Source organism: Anolis carolinensis, unplaced genomic scaffold (assembly GCF_035594765.1).
Source record: "Anolis carolinensis isolate JA03-04 unplaced genomic scaffold, rAnoCar3.1.pri scaffold_10, whole genome shotgun sequence".
Taxonomy (NCBI): Eukaryota; Metazoa; Chordata; class Lepidosauria; order Squamata; family Dactyloidae; genus Anolis; species Anolis carolinensis.
In genome coordinates, this window is record NW_026943821.1 from 432802 (window position 1) to 448995 (window position 16194).

The 16194-nt window shown below is 44.1% G+C and overlaps 1 protein-coding gene across 1 annotated transcript in view; it reads left to right on the forward strand.

The window, feature by feature from the left end:
* Positions 1-16194, forward strand: part of grik5 (glutamate ionotropic receptor kainate type subunit 5) — a 56697-nt gene that overhangs the window by 20339 nt on the left and 20164 nt on the right. Inside the window, exons 2-11 of the mRNA XM_062962677.1 lie at positions 64-199; positions 1656-1820; positions 5548-5645; positions 7830-7995; positions 9785-9963; positions 10290-10343; positions 13699-13860; positions 14062-14214; positions 14428-14532; positions 15499-15606. Coding sequence (XP_062818747.1) covers positions 115-199; positions 1656-1820; positions 5548-5645; positions 7830-7995; positions 9785-9963; positions 10290-10343; positions 13699-13860; positions 14062-14214; positions 14428-14532; positions 15499-15606 — 1275 coding nt within the window. The 5' untranslated portion in view covers positions 64-114. The remainder of the gene's footprint in view (positions 1-63; positions 200-1655; positions 1821-5547; positions 5646-7829; positions 7996-9784; positions 9964-10289; positions 10344-13698; positions 13861-14061; positions 14215-14427; positions 14533-15498; positions 15607-16194) is intronic.

Genomic DNA, 16194 nt, shown 5'->3' on the forward strand with positions numbered 1-16194 from the left:
TTTCTCCCTTCCTTTCTTCCTTCCTTTTTTCCTTCCCCCCTCCCTCCCTCCCCTTCTCCTCAGGTGGCAGCGCAGGGGCCACGGCCGAACTTTCTCCATGAGGAGGGGTAGAAGATGCCGGCTTTGCCCGCGCTGCTGCTGCTGCTGATTCTCGCCTTGGCCCACAAGAGCCTGGAGGTGCTCTCCTCCCTCCGCATGGGTAAGCAGGGCCCAGGCGGCACCCAAGGGGCTCCCAAGGGGCATCCGGAGGGAGGGAGGGAGGGATGGACGGAGGGGTGGACGGACGGTCCCCTCTTGCCCTCCATTCGTTATCCCTTCCTGTCCCTTTGAAGGCTAAGGGGGATAAATCAGGACAGGGAGGCAAGGCAATAATAATAATAATAATAATAATAATAATAATAATAATAATGATAATAATTTTATTCTTGTACCCCACCTCCATCTCCCCGCAGGGACTTGGCGCGGCTTACAAATAAAAAGCAAGCATACATACAATAAAATCAAATACCGAAAATGCACGAATGAAAATTAAAATATACAATAAAATCATAACCATTAATAAGACAAAGTTAAAACGCAGCAATAAAACATAAGGATGGGCTGGTCAAAAGTGCACTAAGTGAGACTTGTAAACATGGAGGAAGTTAAAAGTGCTATAAGGACATGGGGTAGAACCCAAAAGTGAGTTGAACCCTGAGGCTATTAGAGAAATTACCTGTGCGGATGCAACCAATCAGGGATAACCATTAGCATAAGAATTTAACATTCAAATGGGTTGTACTTATTCAAAAGCCTGTGTGAAGAGCCAAGTTTTCAGGCTTTTCCTAAACCCTTCCAAGGTGCCAAGGGGGCTGCAACCGGGAGAGGGAATAATGGGGGAGGGCAGCCCCATATTGGCCTGGTGGTCAGCCACTTTGACCCTCTCTTTTGGAGAGATAAAGCCGGACCATAATAGTAATAATGATAGAATAATAAAGTTGGAAGAGACCACATTTTGTTGTGGTAATCTCTGAGCAGTTAGACTCAATTTAACCCTCTCTGGGGAGATTCCACCAAAATGCAGCAGAGTAGCAAAAGCAAAAGCTTTCAAATGCAACAGTTATTTACATGGGGCGAGCAAAGAGAAGCCTTTGACCATTTAGGATTGCAATGGACTGCAGAGTCTCAATAAAAGTTCAAAAAGTATTTATTCAGGTAAAAAGAACTCCATTGTAGATAGAAAGGCTTGGGAGCTGTCTAGTCTACTCTAGACTGGTTTCTAAGGAAAAATAACAAACATCTAAATAGTTACATCTTGCCAGGAGAGACAGCAAGATGCTTCTTGTTAGCTAGGAGAACAAAGGGAGAAGAGAGAACCAAAAAGGGTTCCAGTTTATTGGGGCCATAAAAGTCATTCTGACCAATGAGAAGTTAGTGTCCCTGGAGATTCACATTTCTACTAACTTCAAAGTAAGGGATGTGAGTGAAACACAGTAAAGCCTATCTAGACATGCTTTGGAAACAGGGAAAGGATTCCCTCCATCTAACTCTATCACCTATCTGACTACATCTAGACGTGAGTAGTCCAGGGTGATTCCCAACACGTTTGACCTGGAGCGCAGGCAGTCTTTGTGCTGATGGCGGTGTGTTTCCTTCTCTCCCTGCCTCCCGTCCAGCTGCCATCTTGGATGACCAGACCGTCTGCGGCCGTGGGGAGCGCCTGGCCCTGGCCTTGGCCCGGGAGCACATCAACAGCATCATCGAGGTGCCGGCCAAAGCGCGGGTGGAGGTCGAGATCTTTGAGCTGCAGCAGGACAGCCAGTACGAGACCACCGACACCAGTGCGTCCCCGCCCTCCTCCCCCTCCCTCCCTTTCTTGCTCTTTCTTTCTTTCTTTCTTTCTTTCTTTCTTTCTTTCTTTCTTTCTTTCTTTCTTTCTTTCTTTCTTCCTCTGGCTCCCTGTTCACACCAATGTCACTGCAGGCTGTCCCCAGGTTACAAATATCCGAGTCCTAGTTAAAAAGGCAGATCAACTCCTGGAAGAGTTATTTACTTACCGTATATACTCGAGTATAAGCCGACCCAAGTATAAGCCGAGGCACCTAATTTTACCACAAAAAAGACTGGGAAAACATTGACTCCAGTATAAGACGAGGGTGGGAAATTTCAGAAATAAAAATACATACCAATAAAATTACATTAATAGAGAGGCATCAGTAGGTTAAATGTTTTTGAATATTTACATCAAGCTCAAATTTAAGATAAGACTATCCAACTCTGATCCAATCATTATTCTCATCTGGATTCGAACTCATGACCTCTTGGTCAGTAGTGATTTATTGCAACTGGCTATACGCCACAGCCCGTATAATTTGTACAATCTTTAATTTGGTGACACTTTGGGAGAATCCCAAACGTCCGTTTCCCAATGGCAAGTCTTGGGATGATCGTGATTTAAAGCTAAACCAGTTGGGTGGCGTTGCAACTCCCATTATCCCATTGTGTTGGTCTTGGAGCGATGGGATTTGTGGTCCGTCCGGACACATCGGGTATGAGACCGAAGGGAAGCAAATGCAAAGACAAACGGCACGGGGCAGTTTTGCTTCACTAAAGGATATATATTTTACTAGCTGTGCCTGGCCACGCATTGCTGTGGCAAAGTGTGGTGGTCTGGGAAATAAAGTATTGAGGAATTGGTGGCAGTTAAGGTCAAGGGTAAAGGTTTCCCCATGACATTAAGTCCATTATAAATGGGTTACATAGCTGTGTGGAAGGGCCTTGAGTCTACACTGCCATACAATCCAGTTAAAATCAGATAATCTGTAGTTTATAGGCAGTGTGGAAGAGGTCTAAGTGAGGCCTAACTCTGCCTGTCCCCTGGGCTGAGTGAGTTGCTAGGAGACCAAGTGGGCGGAGCTTAGCCTTCTAACTGGCAGCAATTGGATAAAAACAATTATTCCTCTCCCTGTAATTAGGACTTTATTTTTCTTTTCGTTTTGTTGTATGAACGTAGAGGCATGGGTGAGGGGTTGTGCTGCCAAGTTTAGTGTTTCTGGGATGTGTAGTTTTGTTGTTCTGTCCTAGGCCAAAATTTCATTACCCTTTTATATATATAGATACTCAGCCTGATGGAAAGCCAAGATACCTGCAAAGCTCTGCACAGAACCGAGCCTTGTCACTCTCGCCTCCTTCTCCGCAATCTTCGCAGCGATTCTCCCACGTAGATCTCTCTTCTTAGAATAGAATAACTTTTATTGTCTTGGTGCGTCGCACAACAGAATTAAACACCACCCCCAATACACTCTCTATATCTATATATATAAAAGAGTGATGGCATCACGGCAGCGGACAAAACAACAAAAGTAAACACCCCACAACCTCGAAAATTGACAGCACAACCCCTCATCCATGCCTCTAGGTTGATACAACAAAAAGAAAAGAAAAAAGGTCCTAATTAGAGGGAGAGGAATAATTGTTTTTATCCAATTGCTGCCAGTTAGAAGGCTAAGCTCCGCTCACTTGGTCTCCTAGCAACCCACTCAGCCCAGGACCCTTTACCTTAACTACCACCAATTCCTCAATATTTTATTTCCCATACCACCATACTTCGCCACAGCAACGCGTGGCCGGGCACAGCTAGTCTATATATATAAAAGAGTAATGAAATTTCGGCCTAGGACAAAACAACAAAACTACACATCCCAGAAACACTAAACTAGGCAGCACAACCCCTCATCCATGCCTCTGCGTTCATACAACAAAAAGCTCCAGCTACTCCAGAAAACGGCCAGGCTTTGAGACTGCAAGGCTATTCACTGCTATTCCACCTGGCCAACAAAGGATTCCCATAAGCCACAGCAATGCGTGGCCGGGCAAAGCTAGTCTATATATATAGAATTACCAAAACAAAACACCCATCCTGGATCTGACCCATTATATAGTGCAGCCATGGGCAAACTTCGGCCCTCCAGGTGTTTTGGACTTCAACTCCCACAATTCCTAACAGCCGGTAGGCTGTTAGGAATTGTGGGAGTTGAAGTCCAAAACACCTGGAGGGCCGAAGTTTGCTCATGGCTGCACTATATTGCATTGCATCACCCATGACGCCCCATTTGCTGCAAATATATCCATTGAACATCACGTACTAAAACACATTTTAGGGTACTTACAATAGTTACAAAAGTGTATGCATTTATTTTGTAAAATATATTTACATCTTGATAAAACATTTATTTTCTGTATAGGTAACTTTCAAATGCTTAAAGCCACATTTTGTTCCTTTGATTTAGATTCCACTATGCATAAAAACCTGTACAGTAGAGTCTCACTTATCCAACATTTGCTTATCCAACGTTCTGGATTATCCAAGGTAGTCTGCCTTTTAGTAGTCAATGTTTTCAATACATTGTGATGTTTTGGTGCTAAATTCGTAAATACAGTAATTACTATGTAACATTACTGTGTATTGAACTACTTTTTCTGTCAAATTCATTGTTAAACATGATGTTTTGGTGCTTAATTTGTAAAATCATAACCTATTTTGATGTTTAATAGGCTTTTCCTTAATCCCTCCTTATTATCCAACATATTCGCTTATCCAACATTCTGCCGGCCCGTTTATGTTGGATAAGTGAGACTCTACTGTATCTCTAAGGAGAACAAGTGTCAAGTTTATAACTATTGTGGTCGGCTGATTCTTGTTCAACTCGGCACAAGAACACATGGCGCCGATATTATTTCAGAGTGATTGTATAAAACTCATACAATATTGTTTGTGTTTACTGTGATTTTTAACAGTATAATAAGTTTAACAGTCAAACAGTCGCTGAACGTATTTATTTTCTATTTTGTATATAAGTGGGCTGTTTGTGTTGAGCTTACTAACTCAGGCCCGGGCTGTGGCGCAGGCTGGTGAGCAGCCAGCTGCAGCCAGCTGCAACAAATCACTCTGGCCAAGAGGTCATGAGTTCGAGGCCAGTTCGGAACCTGCGTTTGTCTCTGTCTTTGTGTCATGATCTCCAATCCTTGACATCTCTGGTCGGCTGACAAGGAACCAGATGACAAGATGCCAGCCATAAATCAGGCCAGCTATAAAACCTCAATGTCCCTCGAGTATGTGGGAGCCCCTATATATGTGGGCCAAAGAGAAGGTTCTGGCATTTGGTACAAATTGTCGGGTTCTTTTCTCCCAGTTGTGCTGTGGGTCAGTCTTCCAAAGGAAAAAGCACCAAGACACGCTGGTAGATTCCAACAGATTTTATTGTACTGAATGCGAGAACCTTCTCTTTGGCCCACATATATAGGGGCTCCCACATACCGGAGGGTCATTGAGGTTTTATGGCTGGTCCGATTTATGGCTGGCATCTGTTCCTTTTCAGCTGACCAGAGATGTCAAGGATTGGAGATCATGACACTTTGTTCTATGTTAAGGCATTGAATGTTTGCCTTATATGTGTAATGTGATCCGCCCTGAGTCCCCTTCGGGGTGAGAAAGAAGGGTGGAATATAAATACTGTAAATAAACCCATTCATAATGTTGTTTTGTTGTTGCCCTTGCACCCCCCGCAGTGTGCCAGATCTTGCCCAAAGGCGTGGTCTCGGTCCTGGGTCCGGCCTCCAGCCCGGCCTCGGCCTCCATCGTCAGCCACATCTGCGGAGAGAAGGAGGTAAGCGGTCATCGGTCATCGCAGGGTCATTGCAGTGCTGACCTATGGGGAGGGGGAGGTTGTCCACCACGCTTAGCCAAGACCCCAGGGCTGGACCTTTGGACGACAAGAACAGGACAGAATAACTTTTATTGTGCATCGTACAACAGAATTAAACACCACCCCCAATACACATTACATTACAATTTCCACATTCTAATTCAGTGGTTCTCAACCTTCCTAATCCAGTTCCTCATGTGGTGATGACCCCCAACCATAACATTATTTTCGTTGCTCCTTCATCACTGTCATTTTGCTCCTGTTATGAATCGTAATGTAAATCTCTGATACGCAGGATGTATTTGTAATAATAATATAATAATAATTTTATTTTTATTCCCCGCCCCATCTCCCCAAGGGGACTCGGGGCGGCTTACATGGGGCCAAGCCCAGGCAACAAACAATATAAAACTCAGCAATAAAAAACAAATCATAAACAAATAAAATCACATATACCAATAAACAATAAGCAAACTTGATAAAAGTGTGGACCAGATTTGGCACAAATATCCCATACTCCCCAATCTGAATACTAGTGGAGTTGAGGGGAGGATTGATTTTGTCATTTGGGAGTTGTAGTTGCTGGGATTTGTAGTTCACCTACAATCAAAGAGCACCCTGAATTCCACCAGCAATGGAATTGAACCAGACTTGGCACACAGAACTCCCCAACCAACAGAAAATACTGGAAGAGTTTGTTGGGCATTGACCTTGAGTTTGGGAGTTGTAGTTCACCTCCATCCAGAGAGCGCTGTGGATTCCAAACAATGATGGATCTGAACCAAACTCAGCACGGATACTCAATATACTCAATACTGGTGGAGTTTGGTGAAAATAGACCTTGATGTTTGGGAGTTGTAGTTGCTGGGATTTATAGTGCAATCAAAGAGCACTCGGTACCAATAATAATAAATAGCTTTATTTATATCCCGCCACCACCTCCCAAAAGGGACTGTGGGCGGCTTACAAGGCACACTCTCGTGCAGCAAGTATACAGAATCCAGGAGAATACTACAATAGGAACAGTGATTAGATATTAGACACAGTATGTTCTGTGGGATGTCTATTACAGAATCCTAGAGTTGGAGGGGACCCCAAGGGCCATCCAGTCCAATCCTATTCTGCTAGGTGGGAAGGAAAACGCCATCCGATCCCTCCTGACAGATGGCCATCCACCAACTTAACAATAATAACAACAACAATGATAATAATCGCCATACTAGAATCCTAGAGTTGGAAGAGATTCCAAGGGGCTTCCAGTCCAATCATCTTTTGTCCATGCAGGAAGATGCCATCCCTCCTGACAGATGGCCATCCAACCTCTGCTTAATATTAATAATAATAATAATAATTACAATCTGACAACTGCAAAAGGCCACCCTACTGGGATCTGCGCGCGTCATCCGAAAATACATCACACAGTCCTAAACGCTTGGAAAGTGTTCGACTTGTGATTTTGTGATACAAATCCAGCATATGTATCTTGTTTGCTGCGTCATACAATAATAATAATAATAATAATAATAATAATAATAATAATATCACACAGTCCTAAACGCTTGGGAAGTGTTCGACTTGTGATTTTGTGATACAAAATCCAGCATATGTATCTTCTTTGCTGCGTCATACAATAATAATAATAATAATAATAATAATAATAATAATAATAATAATATCACACAGTCCTAAACGCTTGGGAAGTGTTTGACTTGTGATTTTATGATACGAAATCCAGCATATCTATCTTGTTTGCTGTGTCATACAACGTCGTTGTGTCAATAATAATAATAATAATAATAATAGCAATAGCAATAATAGAATCCTAAAGTTGGAAGGAACCCCCAAGGGCTTTTCAGTCCAGCCCACTTCTTCCAGGCAGGAAGATACCATCTAATCCCTTCCGGCAGATGGCCATGCAGCCATAGATATGACAGATAGACACACTATAGTGCAGTGATTCCCAAAGTGGGCGCTACCGCCCCCTGGTGGGCGCTGCAGTGATCCAGGGGGGCGGTGATGGCCAGAGGTGCATTTGCCATATGCATTAATACATATATCTTTCTGTTTAATTGCTATTAAAATTAAAAAAAATTAATTTCCAGGGGGGGCTGAGTAATCTATTTTCTTGCCTTGCTCTGCTTGCAGATCCCGCACGTGAAGGTGGGCCCCGAGGAGACCCCCAAGCTGCAGTACCTGCGCTTCGCCTCGGTCAGCCTGTACCCCAGCAACGAGGACGTCAGCCTGGCCGTCTCCCGCATCCTCAAGTCCTTCAACTACCCCTCCGCCAGCCTCATCTGCGCCAAGGCCGAGTGTGAGCAAAGGGAGGGAGGGGGGAGAGGGAGGGGGGCCGGGCCTTCGGGCAGGGAGGGGCCTCTCCGGAAGCCCACCTCCCTCCGGTGCAGCCGCCCCAGTCCTTGCACTCGTCATCATGAATTATCATTGATCAGGCATGGGCAAACTTCGGCCCTCCCTCCAGGTGTTTTGGACTCCAACTCCCACAATTCCTAACAGCCGCTAGGCTGTTAGGAATTGTGGGAGTTGGAGTCCAAAACACCTGGAGGGAGGGCCGAAGTTTGCCCATGCCTGTCATAGATACTTGTACTTTTGCAATGATAAAAGACGTAATAATAATAACAACAACAGCTTTGTGGATCCAATTTGGAGACCCACGCTTAGGCTCCCTTGGGAGAGAAAAAACAGGATGATGATGATAATAATAATAGATGCTTACAGATGAAGCTGGGAAATCAGCTTTGATTTGTGAGAGAAAAAACAAGATGTAAATAATAACAATAACAATAATAAAAACAACAGCAATAACAATAATAGATGCTTTAGACGCAGCTAGGAGACCCTCTGAGGGTCTCCTTTGGGAGAGAAAATGCATGGCAGAAATACCATATATTGAAAACATTGACTACAAAAACATGACTATTAAAAGGCAGACTGCTTTGGATAATCCAGAACGTTGGATAAGTGAATGTAGGATAAGTGAGACTCTACTGTACTTGACAAATAACCTCAGTGGCCGGAGTTTATGGAGATCTTTAAATAGTGCTCGCTGTACATTTTTAAATTGTTTTATTTGATATGTTAATTGGGTTTATATATCGGGATATGATGTTTTAACTGATTATGTCTTGAGGTTGGATGTATTTGTATGAATTTTATATGTTATATACTGCTTTGAATCCCATCCCCAAGAGAAAAAGCGGGATAGAAATGAAATAATAATAATAATAACATAATAACAATAATAATAATAACATAATAATAATAATAATAATAATAATAATAATAATAATAATAATAATAATACTCTGGCAGAAACCAGTTCAGGTGGTCCCGGTGGTGATCGGCACATTGGGTGCCATGCCAAAAGATCTCAGCCGGCATTTGGAAACAATAGACATTGACAAAATCACGATCTGCCAACTGCAAAAGGCCACCCTGCTGGGATCTGCGCGCATCATCCGAAAATACATCACATAGTCCTAGACACTTGGGAAGTGTTCGACTTGTGATTTTGTGATACGAAATCCAGCATATCTATCTTGTTTGCTGTGTCATACAATAAAATAATAATCATCATCATCATCATCATCATCATGTTTATTAAACTGCTAAAACATTGTTCCTGCAGGAGGGACATCCTGTTAATGCACATCTTGCTCTAGTTTTTCAATGAATATCTTAGCCAATTCCGCCTAGTTCATGGCAGCCACAAAAACAAAGGAAGGACCACACAACTACACAGGAAATAATAGATTCAAACCAGGAACAGAACATATTTTAATTGTATGACATACATAGAGTAACAGAGCAATAACAACAATAATATAAACATTAGTAGTAGTAGTAGTAATAATAATAATAATAATAATAATAATAATACTACCTTGGAGACCATGGAATGGTCTCAGAAGTGGAGGCCTTCTGCTTAGTATACAAATCAGTGCTGATATTAATGGGCCCAAAAAGATGTGCCTGTGCATGTGCCTGTGCATGTATGTCTAGGGGTGATGTCTTGCAGTGGGGGGGGGGGGGTGTCTCCTGGCTGACCTCTGACCTCGGTGCCCCCATGCCCCCCCCCTTTGCAGGCCTGCTGCGGCTGGAGGAGTTGGTGCGCCAGTTCCTGATCTCCAAGGAGACGCTCTCCATCCGGATGCTGGACGACACCAACGACCCCACGCCGCTCCTGAAGGAGATCCGGGACGACAAGGTCTCCACCATCATCGTGGACGCCAACGCCTCCGTCTCCTATCTCATCCTCAAGAAGGTCGGCATTGGGTTAGGGCTCTCCCTGTCCTTGGGGGGAAGCGGGGTGGAGTGGCCCTTGGCAGAGGGAGAACAGCCAACAATTTGCTATATGCGGATGACAGCATACTACTAGCGGGAAACAGCAAAGGCTCGGAACGGTTACTGAAGAATACTTTAAAGCAGGCCTGGGCCAACGTCAGCCCTCCCTCCAGGCGTTCTGGACTGCAACTCCCACAATTCCTCGCAGCCCTTGGCCCATGCCTGATCTGGACTGATGATAACAGGTAACGATGGTGATTCCGCCATGTAACACAATGTTTGTTCCTTCTGCTTCTTCGCTCCCAGGCCTCAGAGCTGGGCATGACCTCCGCTTTCTACAAATACATCCTGACCACCATGGTGAGTACCGACCCCATCGACTCTCACACACCATTAGATCTCATGCGCACCTCATTTTGCAAAGCCCTGTAAGCAAAGAATTTGCTGGGTTATTGTATGTCTTTCGGGCTGTGTGGCCATGTTCCAGAAGCATTCTCTCCTGACGTTTCGCCCACATCTATGGCAGGCATCCTCAGAGGTTGTGAGTTATGGAGAAAACTAAGCAAAGAGGTTAATATATATCTGTGGAAAGTCTAGGGTGAGAGAGGTCAGTGTGAATGTTGTGCAGTTAATCACTTCAATTAGCATTGAAAAGCTTATCTGCTGTCTTCTTCCTGCCTCTGGGGCATCCTTTGTTTAGAGTCGTTAACTGCCGTTGGTTGATTCATGTCTGGAAATCCTCTGTTTTCAGAGTATTGCTTTTTATTTACTGTTCTGATTTTTGAGTTTTTTAATACTGGTAGCCAGATTTTGCTGCTGAATGTAATGCACAGTGGCAATAATGTAATGCACATCCTTACAATAATAGTAATAATAATAATAATAAGAAGAACAACAACAACAACAGCAACAACAACAGAAGACTTCAATAATAATATAATAATAATGGAGAATTAGCACACAATAATAATAATAATAATACATCACACAGTCCTAGACACTTGGGAAGTGTTCGACTTGTGATTTTGTGATACGAAATCCAGCATATCTATCTTGTTTGCTGTGTCATACAATAATAATAATAATAATAATAATAATAATAATAATACATCACACAGTCCTAGACACTTGGGAAGTGTTCGACTTGTGATTTTGTGAAACAAAATCCAGCATATCTATCTTGTTTGCTGTGTCATACAATAAATGATAATAATAATAATGGAAGCAATAAGAATGGAGAATAACCACGCAATAAAAATAATAATAAAAATAATAATAATAATAGAAGCAATAATAATGGAGAATAACCATGCAATAATAATAATAATAATAATAATAATAATAATAATAATAATAATAATGGAATCAATAATAATGGAGAATAACCATGCAATAATAATAATAAGAAAAAGAAGAAGAACAACAACAACAACAGAAGACTGCAATAATAATATTATAATAATAATGGAGAATAAGCACACAATAATAATAATAATAATAATAAAAAATCACACAGTCCTAGACACGGGAAGTGTTAGGCTTGTGATTTTGTGAAATGAAATCCAGCATATCTATCTTGTTTGCTGTGTCATACAATAAATGATAATAACAATAATGGAAGCAATAATAATGGAGAATAACCACGCAATAATAATAATAATAATAGTTTTTCAACAGTGGGCTATGTTGCTGCCTGGGAGTCTGGTGGAAGGTCCATCCTTCTCTGGAGGGTTTTTAAGCAGAGACTGGATGGATGGCCATCTGTGGGGAGGGCTTGGATTGTGCCTTCTTTTTCTGGCAGAATAAGATTGGGCTGGATGACCGCATGGGTCCCCTATCAAGGGAGACTCCTCATGGGAAGTAAGAGTTTAGATGACCATCTGTTGGGAGGGATTGTGTTGTGTCTTTCCGACTGACCGAAAGGGGTTGGACTGGATGGCCTTTGGGGGTCCCTTCCCACTCTAGGATTCTAGGATTCCGCCATTCCCGCAAAGCGTTTTGCTGCCGTTGTGTCAGCATCTGACCTTCCTTGGGTTTCTGGAACGTTGGCTTGGCTTCGGCCGAGACGAGAGGTGACCCTGCCATAGAGATGCAGCCAAAGGGCCACGTGGCTTGGAATAGAAACCCTGTGTGTGTGCTTCTGCGCATGGAGGTTCTTTCAAAGCCACGTGGCCAAAGCTCAAGGCTCTTCTCCAAAGGGCCGGAGCGCCGTTCGCTTCCCTTCCTGAGCCTTTGAAGGTGAAAGCGATGCCGACGGAGATCCGAAACTGGGCAGCCGACCAAGGGAAAGGCCAGGCGCCAGAATCCCTGCCAACAACCGCCATCTGAATGTCACCGTGGGCTCTTCCCTCTGGCTCGCCTCCCCCTCCTCCTTCAGAAGCCCAGGCAGAGTCATAGCATCATCGTTGTTGTTGTTGTTGTTGTTGTTGTTATGAGACACAATCCAAGCCCTCCCAGCAGATGACCATCCAGCCATAGACATGATAGATATGACACACACACACACACACATATATACCATAGTATTAGAAGGAACTCCCAAAGGCCATCCAGTCCAACCCCCTTCTTTCGGCTAGGTGGGGTCACAATCGAAGCCCTCCTGGCAGATGGCCATCCAGCCATAGATATAGATAGGCATGACTGATACATATAACCAGATATAGATGCAGACACAGAATCCTAGAGTTGGAAGGGATCCTCAAAGGCCATCCAGTCCAGCCCCCTTCTGCCAGACAGAAAGTCACAGTCCAAGCACTCCTGACAGATGGCCATCCAGCCATAGATATGATAAATAGACCTGACTGATTGATATATATATATATATATATATATGCGGGGAAGAGATGTTGGATGTTTATTTAATTATATTATTATATTATATATTACATTATAATGCGGCCACCAAAAGTAAAGGGGATTATCCATGCTTGCCACCACTATGGGAAAATATAGCCACTAGCTACTTAGAGAGGAGACCTTTTAAATTTTGTTTTTCTTCTTTCTTCTTGGTTTGTTTTTGATGGTAATATATATGACAGAAGCTGAAATGTTTAAAAGAACAATAACACGTTTATTCTGGCACAAAGCTTAATGGTTACAGTAACTTTCTCTTTAGAGGTACTTTGGTTAACAGTTGCAAGGCTAGAATGAGGTGTTTCAAACTTCTTAAAATGTCACTTCTTTCTCTACTGCTCTAAACTGCAGTCACCCTGTGAATTACAATCACAGATTATATGTTCCTCATCAGGAGACAGACTACCTTAAAATAAGTCACCAAACCTATTTTAAATTGACTCAAAAGTAAGCATTTGAGTCTCCCTGATCCCTTCAACTGAGGGTTAGTCTTCACTGTACCTCATCAGGGCACAGACTAACTGCTTCTTTTTCAAACTTGTACTTCTCCACCAAAACGGCAGTTGGCTCCGCCCACTTCTCCATGGCAACCAATTCATGAGTGCAGAGTAACTGAAATATTGACTCTTTAAAAAGGCAATTAAACATGACATCTGTAAACTAAAAAATTCACACTTCGTTACGTATATACATGATAGAGACAGAATCCTAGAGTTGGAAAGGGCACCGAAAGACCATCCAGTCCAGCCCCCTTCTTTCTGGCAGACATGAAGACACCATCGGATGCTTCAGAGCCTCCATAGACTCCTTCAGGTGCCTCTCTCTCTCTCTCTCTCTCTCTCTCTCTCTCTCTCTGCTGCAGGACTTTCCCATCCTGCACCTGGAGGGCATCGTGGATGACCACTCCAACGTCCTGGGCTTCTCCATGTTCAACACCAGCCACCCCTTTTACATGGAGTTTGTCCGCAGCCTCAACATGTCCTGGAGGGAGAACTGCGAGCTCAGCCCTTACCCGGGACCGGCGGTAAGCGAGGCACACACGTGTGTCATGCGTGTGGAAGTGTGTAGGCTGGGATGAGGGATGGAGGGGGCCTGCAAAGCATGCCTATTGAGAATCCTCTGTGTGCAACGCAATAATAATAATAATTTTATATATATATATATATATATATATATATATATATATATATATATATAAATGTGGGAGGTTTTGCTCTCTTTCCAGCTGTCAGCCGCGCTGATGTTTGACGCCGTCCACGTGGTGGTCAGTGCGGTGCGGGAGCTGAACCGGAGCCAGGAGATCGGGGTCAAGCCCTTGGCCTGCACTTCTTCCAACATCTGGCAGCACGGGACCAGCCTCATGAACTACCTGCGCATGGTGAGCCATTGGCATGACCTTCAGCGTGCGGAGTCGGGGTCAAGGCCTTTGAGGAGACGCTGACCCTAGGCTGCACCTCAGTGCTGCCTAAATATGGGTCTGCACCAGGCATGGGCAAACGTGGTCCTTCCAGGTGTGTCTTACTCGTTCTGCTCTCCCCTCCTTCCCTGTCCATCCGTCCGTCCCTCCCTCCCTCCGTCCCTGGGTGGCCAGGTAGAGTATGACGGGCTGACCGGCCGCGTGGAGTTCAACAGCAAGGGCCAGAGGACCAACTACACCCTGCGGATCTTGGAGAAATCCCGGAACGGACACCGGGAGGTAAGCGGGGCCAAAGGAAGGCCTTCATGGTGGTTGGGCTTGCTGTTTTCCGTGGCTTCCTTGACCCAGGTCCTCCCTGGGCATTTATTTTATATTATTTTATTTTATTTACAGTATTTATATTCCACCCTTCTTTCTCACCCCAAAGGGGACTCAGGGTGGATCACATTATATACATATAGGGCAAACATTCAATGCCCATAAACACATTGAACAGAGACAGACAGACGCAGAGGCAATTTAACCTTCTCCTGAGGGGATGTTCGATTCTGGCCACAGGGAGGAGCAGCTGCTTCATCATCCACTGTAACGGCACTTCCTCATTCCAACTTGCCTCCCCACTTTCATAAGTGGTACCTTATTTCCTACTTGATAGATGCAACTATCTTTCGGGTTGCTAGGTCAGCAACGGGCAGGGGCTATATATATTTTTTAATTGACGGGTGCTCACCCCGCTACGGACTGGCCTCGAACTCATGACCTCATGGTCAGAGTGATTTATTGCAGCAGCTGCTCACCAGCCTGCGCCACAGCCCGGCCCCATTTCCTCCAAAGCGACTGCCTGGTCTTGTTGTGCCCGAATGTCTTCCCATCGATTGGGTGCTTTGTTACCCCTGGCCTTGCGTATCCTCCACAGATAAGGTTGCTTGCACCATCTTGGCTTGTATGATGCATATACAAATATATACACATATGTTTTTGCACACCAGGTAACACTATGTAACACAATTTTTGTTGCTAGGTTATCAAAGTCATTTCCTAAATTTGATGTCCCCAAAGTGAGTGGCCTTTAAAAGTGGAACACAGGATAAAAATATAATAATAATAACATCAGTAATATAATAATAGTAATACAGTAGAGTCTCACTTATCCAACATTCGCTTATCCAACATTCTGGATTATCCGACGCATTTTTGTAGTCAATGTTTTCAATACATCGTGATCTTTCTTTCTTTCCCTTCCAGATCGGGGTCTGGTACTCCAACCGGACCCTGGCCATGAATGCCACCACGCTGGACATCAACGTCTCGGAGAGCCTGGTCAACAAGACCTTGGTGGTCACCACCATCCTGGTAAGGCCTGTCCCGGATGCCCTTTCCCCTGAAGGTGGGACCCCCCTGTGCGTGGCATCTAGAATAATAGAATCATAGAATAGTAGAGACCTCACAGGCCATCCAGTCCAACCCCATTCTGCCAAGAAGCAGGAAACTGCATTCAAAGCACCTCCGACAGATGGCCATCCAGCCTCTGCTTAAAAGCCTCCAAAGAAAGAGCCTCCACCACAGTCTGGGGCAGAGAGTTCCACTGCTGAACAGCCCTTCTCACAGTGAGGAAGTTCTTCCTGATGTTCAGGTGGAATCTCCTTTCCTGTAGTTTGAAGCCCTTGTTCCCTTACATCCTAGTCTGCAGGGCAGCAGAAAACAAGCTCCCTCCCTCCTCCCTATGACTTCCCTTCACGTATTTGTACATGGCTATCATGTCTTCTCTTAGCCGTCTCTTCTACAAGCTAAACATGCCCAGGTCTTTAAGCCACTCCTCGTAGGGCTTGTTCTCCAGACTCTTGATTGTTTTAGTCACCCTCCTCTGGACACATTCCAGTTTGTCAACATCTCCCGTAAATTGCGGTGCCCAGAATTAGACACAGTATTTCAGGTGTGGTC